At 36.5% G+C, this 6,645-nt stretch overlaps 1 protein-coding gene across 1 annotated transcript; it reads right to left on the bottom strand.

Moving 5' to 3' along the window:
• Window positions 1-212: 212 nt before the first annotated feature.
• LOC104907488 (uncharacterized) lies at window positions 213-1,623 on the bottom strand. Its single transcript, XM_010696422.1, has 2 exons — window positions 1,498-1,623; window positions 213-1,400 (listed from the first exon to the last, which is right to left on the bottom strand). Exons 1-2 carry the CDS (start codon window positions 1,621-1,623, stop codon window positions 213-215), a joined length of 1,314 nt encoding a protein of 437 aa, XP_010694724.1.
• Between the last annotated feature and the right edge of the window lie 5,022 nt (window positions 1,624-6,645).

The raw sequence follows: 6,645 nt of genomic DNA, 5'->3' as shown, positions 1-6,645 counted from the left end.
AAGAAGTCGTGGCTTGGCTTCCTTCTTAGCAATAGATACTTCAGTGCAGCATGGTCGGTGTGGACATTCACTTTTGAACCTATGAGGTAGTTCCAAAACTTATCAAGAGCATAGATAATGGCCAAAAACTCATTCTCTGTAGTAGCATAGTTTACCTGAGCTCCATCCAATGTCTTGCTGGCATAGTCGATATCATGAAGGACATTGTTCTTCTATTGGCCAAGCACAACACCAACTGCATAATCACTAGCAACACACATGATCTCGAAGGGAAGACTCCGATATGGAGGTTGTATGATAGGGGTAGTGACAAATGCTTCCTTAATCTTGTCAAAGGACTCCACATAAGCATCAGTCAAATCAAAAGTGACATCCTTGAGCAACAATTGAGTAAGGGGTTTCGCAATTTTTGAAAAGTCATTTATAAATCTGCGATGGAACCCCACGTGACCTAAAAAACTCCTCACTCCCTTGACATTCAGATCATCAATATTACACTCAATAGCTTTTTTGTGCATGCGACGCACTATATGAAGTTGCGAAAGCTGGCTAGTTGTGAGTTTAGTACTGACAATCACAGGGCATTCCTCATTATCATCAAGAAATGCATATTTGAGGTGAGAAGGTAAAGGCTTAAGTCTTAACTTCTTTACATATGGCTCGTGAGTAGGGTAAATAGTCTTCATTACCTTATAGTCTTCTACCTCAACATTGTCAAGGTCGTCCAAATCAAGAGTTGTCTCCGAGAAATCATCTGACAGAAATTGTTGAAAACCACCAGAAATCTTATCCAGTACATTAATCCTGCAACATGTGTGCTCAACCGTAGCAGACTTAATAACATTGGTTAGCTTAAAATTAACAGTATCATCACCAACACATAAAGTCAGAGAGGCATATTTTACATCAATAACAGCACCTGCAGTACACAAGAAAGGTCTACACAAAATAATGGAAATTTGACTATCTTCTTCCATATCAAGTACTACAAAATCCACAGGAATGTAGAATTTTTCAACCCTGAGAGGTACATCCTCTAAAATACCCAAAGGATATTTCACAAAATGATGTGTCATCTGCAAAGTAATCTGTGTGCACTTTAAAACTCCCAAGTTTGGCTTATTACATATAGATAAAGACATAACAGATACACTAGCACCTAGATCACATAAAGCCTTATCTATAAACAATGCACCGACATGACAAGGGATGGAAAAGCTACCAGGATCATTTAGTTTTGAGGGAATTTTATTTTGTAGAATAGCACTGCACTCTCCAGTTAGAGCAACTCTATTTATGCCACTGAAATCATTCTTCTTCGTAACCATATCTTTCAAAAACTTGGCATACACACGTACTTGAGAAATTAAATCCGTGAAAGGAATTGTTACCTCAAGGTTCTTTACCACAGACATGAAGTTACCAAGTTATTGGTCGACCTTTGATTTTTGCATCCTGTGGGGGAAAAGGTAGTGGTGGTGTAGGAGAACAAATAACCTTCTCCTTGTGCTTCTCTGCTTCATCTACTTTTTCGTGCTCAATTTTAGTTTCTGAGCTATCCTCACCTTCATTTTCATCCACTACATCTTTCTGAATTGGAGGTGTCGAATTATCAGTAGGCATAGGTGGAGCATTATATTGTGTTACGCTTCAAAATAGTGAAGGCATTAGTAGTTTCTTTGGGAATTGGTTTCCCTGGTAGATGACCTAGTTGCCTTTGTGCATTGTTTTCGGCCACCAGAGCAAGTTGAGTCTCCAAGTGTTTGGTAGTTTCCTTCAACTCCTTGATGCTCTCAGCATGACTTTGTTTCATAGAAATCGTCATCTTCATCAGATCAGACATAGTGGGTTCTTGTGAGCTACTCCCTCCGTCCCATAATACTCTTTACACTTTCCTTTTTTATCTGTCCTAGAATACTATTTACACTTCAATTTTGGGATATAACCCACTATTATTTTGATCATTCTACCTTTTAACTATTAGCCCACACTCTTTCTCTCCTCCAAATAAAATAATACCACTCTTATTACCTACTAACTCTAACCATGACCCACGTTCTCTCTCCTTAAAATAAAATAATACTACTTTTACTAAATACTAACTCTTATCACATTTACTTTCAATAAAATAACAATTGGTAACCAAACAACAACTTATATCTAAATCTACATGCCTTGATAAGTGTCAAGAGTATTCTGGGATGAAAGGAGTAGCACTTTGAGAAGGTTAATGATGATACCTTGGTGTGAAGGCCTATTGAAACCAAGAAGGGGGTTCTGAGGAGCCCCTTGGTAGTATTGTTGTCTAGCAGGGTTTTGATGTGGTGGTTGATAGGAAGTTTGTGGCATAGGTTGAGGATTCTGAACATTATTACTTTTGTATGAAAAATTGGGATGATCCCTACAACCTAGGTTGATAGTGTTAAGAGTATGGGTTGTGTGGAGGTCTCTCCTAAAAAGGATTTGCATGGTCCGTGTGATTCGGCTCAAGTTGATTGTAGGAACAATCATGACCAAAGTGGCCTTGAATACCACACACGTCACGGTAAGAAGAAGTACTAGGAGCAATGGAAGACATCGCATTAATACTCATCGGATGAGTACTAGACTACGAAGATTTTAGTGCATCCATCTCCATGCTCAATTGGGCGACTTCTGAGGACAATAATGCATATGCATCAGCATCCAACTTTTTCTTTGTAGTAGTCATGGATGAACTATGATCATTTGCTGCAAAGTTAGCCAGAAAATTATACTCTTCATCTACCTCCTTATCTAGGAAAACACCCCCTGCAGATGAATCAATTGTACTCTTGACATAGGGTTGCATACCATTGTATAATGCTTAGGTTATGAACCACTTATCAAGGTTGTGGTGTGAGCATGCATTCTCTTTGCGGGTCTTTAAACCTATTACGTGCTTCCTTCAGTGTGTCATCGAGTTCTTACTAGAAGGTAGCAAGTTTATGTATGATTTCAGATGTTTTGGTAGGAGGGTATTACTCTTTCAGGAATGTTTCGGAAATATCACTCCATTCAGTTGTTGTGATATCATTCAACCATTTTTATGCTTTGTATTTCAAATAAAACTCAAATACCATGACCTTCAACTGATCAGGAGTGACCCCTTGATGGTTAACGGTATGCGCCGTATTTTTAGAGTTATTCTTTATAAATAAGAAAATATAAAGAATATAATCGAAAGGTATTTTAGAATTATTTACAAAAAAATATATAGTTTGGGTAAGCCTATAGTTATAATTTAACTTTACAACCTATTTTTGCACCTAATTATATTTTAATTCGATTTTTATTAAATAATAAATAGGAATTTGATTGGAAACAAATCCTACCAAACCAAGATTTCTCATGCTATAAATATGAGAAAAGAAAAAAAAAAATAAACCCCAACTTTTTTTCATTCAGCCGTGAGACTTTGACCCTAAAGAATTTCCTCTCTTTCTCTTTTCCTCCAACCCGTCACTTTTCTTCTCCAGCACCCTTTTCTTTTCTCTTCTTCTTCTCTCTCCTGCGCTACTATGATCTCTCCCGCACGTCAACCGAAATTGTCTGCTGGAGCTCGCGTGGTTGTGGGTTTGTGTCGCGCGCGGTCTGAGTGGTGTTGCTGGGTTGCGGGTCGCGTGCAAAGCTTACGTGGTGTGCTGGGTCGTGCTCGCGCTAGGTAGTGTGGTAGTGTTGGGTCTTAGTGCAGTGTTGTCGGAGTGGTGTGAGGTGTGGTCGCACAAATCGAGGCAGCAGTCGTCGGAGTTCGTGCATCATCGTCAGTGGTTATCGCTAGCAAGTGGGTCCGGTAACCTCTATATATTTATATAAAAAAAACATTCTTTCTTTCCTACTATTGTAACTTCTATGTTTCAGATTTACAATTGTTTTATTAGTTCTTACGAAGATTTTATTTCACAATTTTTGATGTTATTATAACACTTATATAAATGTTGAAGTTATGTTGTTGTAAACAAAGCATTTTATAAGTTAAAAGCAATCAGATCCTTGATTATTAATGCTAGTTCGTAGGATGGTTATTCTTAACTCTATTTTATAATACTTACATATACCAATTTAGATTTTCGTTGTTATGAACAAGTATAAAATAAGTTAAACAAAATCAAATTTGCAAACACTTTATTATTTGTTCCTAATTATGTTAGCTTCAATAAAATTTATGAAAAGAAAGTTTAAACAATAAGTTTGATTGTTTTATTATTCAAAACACTAAGTTTTACATAGTTAGTTAAGCTGAATTTTTTGTTTTAATATTAACAAGGACTTAGCAATGAAATATTTTATTATTCGATTAGGTCCCAATTTCATAAACGGAACGTTTGATTAGGCAGAGAAAATTCTTCGTTACAAGGTACGTACGCGTACCAGTTCAGTTGCAATTATTAGTGTCATGTTAGGTTGTGAATTATTCTATCGGAACCTAGAGTCATGATAGGGAGCAATTGTGATTGTTGAGATTGTTTGGTAACATGATTATGATTGGAAATCGATATGTGGCATTGTGATGCGTAATTCTATCGTATCATAAGCATGAGTATGGATTTGTATTATTTGATCCATGGTGTAACAAGCATGTTACAAGAGAAAAGATTTGAGTATTGTATCTAATAAAGCATGTTAAATGATTCTATGTTATTGTGGTATGAATGGATAGTATTAAGAATGGATTATGGCAATAAACTTGTAGTTGGACTCCCTACAAGTGATGAACAATGGGGGGAGTGTGGGACTTGTTCTACACTCCTACGCAGGCCTACTGTGACGATAGTAGTGTCCTTATGAATTTTAATAACTCAAGTAGGCGTAAGGCTCTGTACAATATTGGGGGTATGCATACTAAGGTGATGGATGTGAGACACAACAAAATCGTATTTGCATTTCATCTAATAGACTAAGTTTTCTATTAAGGATTAAGTAGCCCGTATGATTCTAGTAAGATGACGGTGCCCGTTCGCTGCCAACTAAATAAAAAGTAAAGGATGTAATGCTATTGTAGTATTATGTCTAGGAATGATCATTATTGCTTTGTTTATGTTTGTATGCATTCAATGGTTTATTATGTACTTAGGATAGCTGATTGTGTGTTATTGTGTTTTTATTGACCTGTGATGAACCATTGATACTACAATGGGGAGCAGACTAGGTGTACTGGTGCTGCTGCATGATACTGAGCATACGGGGGATAGTCCTTAGTCTATGAACTTTAAAGCGTTTTAATTAAGCATTATAATACTATTATGATTTACTTAATTAGTTTGTGGTTTGAATAGAAGGGGTCGTTGATGATTCCCGAGTTGTAATTACATTTTTATTTCCACTGCATTTCAGTTTTCGAGACAATGATTTGTGTTAACATTTCTTTTTAATAAGCCTTGCGTTTCATCGCGGCGGTAACACTCCCAAAGTCGATGCGACGTAGTCATAGACATGTATGTATTTTGAGGGTGTTACACGGTACGACAAAGTTGTTGAAACCATTGTAAATGATTTGCAGGGTCTTAAAATGGATGCCCTCCAAATTGGTTTTGTTGGATCATATGAATGAGGGCAGGCTTGATCTCAGAGTTGGTCGCTTGTATGTCATGCTTAGTAGGGCCTATGGGAACATTGCGAGGGGGAGATACCCCGTAAGACTTCAATGACTTAAGAGGCATGATTGATTGTGATGGTTCTTCTGTGGATTTTCCTTGATTAGCAAACTGCGTCTTCTTCTTTTGTTCCTTCCTGAGTTGCCGGAGGGTTTTCTCAAGATCAGGATCAGTTGGAACTAGAGTACATGTTCTTTTAGACCTGTGTATATAAGAAACAAAGAAAATGTGCAGTGAGATTGCCTCAATTGGAACTTGAAGTTCTAATGAGACATTATGAGTAGTTTAAATAATTAATCAAAAAGCTATAGAACTAGACGTGCCCCCGACAATGAGGCCAAAAACTTAATGGGTATTAAAATATATATACTGCAAGTGCACGGTGTCTGTTGTTAGCAAAAACTGGCAAATACGAGTCGATCCACATGAAGAGGAGTTCTATAGATTTGTGCTTAATTATTTGACTACTTAAAGAGAGGAATTTGATTGAATAATTAACAAATAAACTAGAATAAACTAGAACACAACAAGATGGAGGTTTATCAAATCATTAAAAACATAGGACAATAGATCGGCCCGCCATACTTATACCAATTTAATCACTACAATATAGTTCAATAATACTTGGATTGAGGTTCGAATAATCAGAGTATTTTATTAATCCTACGGTCGGGTCTTAACAACTCTTAGATCAACATATACTAGTACGATCGCTCAATATAATCACCTACCAATTGTAACAAGCCTCAAAAGAGTACGATCTTTTGATTCTAACTCCTATTAGCTAAACATAACCCATGATATTGTGCAATTATATGAAATAAACAAGCATAATAAATCAATAGGAATTACTCTAATTTAATACAAATTCGAAGAACTTTGAACCACAACCAAATAGGTATAAACATGGCTCCCCTCACTAAGCCCTAGAAAAAGACTACTCACTCATGATAATAATAAACACAAAAAACATAATGTAAGTAGAAGAATTCATCAAATTAAAAAAAGTAAAGAAGAATACCGAATGATTGAA

Source organism: Beta vulgaris, chromosome 4 (genome assembly GCF_026745355.1).
Source record: "Beta vulgaris subsp. vulgaris cultivar EL10 chromosome 4, EL10.2, whole genome shotgun sequence".
NCBI lineage: Eukaryota > Viridiplantae > Streptophyta > Magnoliopsida > Caryophyllales > Amaranthaceae > Beta > Beta vulgaris.
The sequence above is the reverse complement of the archived record's forward strand: the minus strand, read 5'-3'. Positions and strand labels throughout refer to the sequence as shown.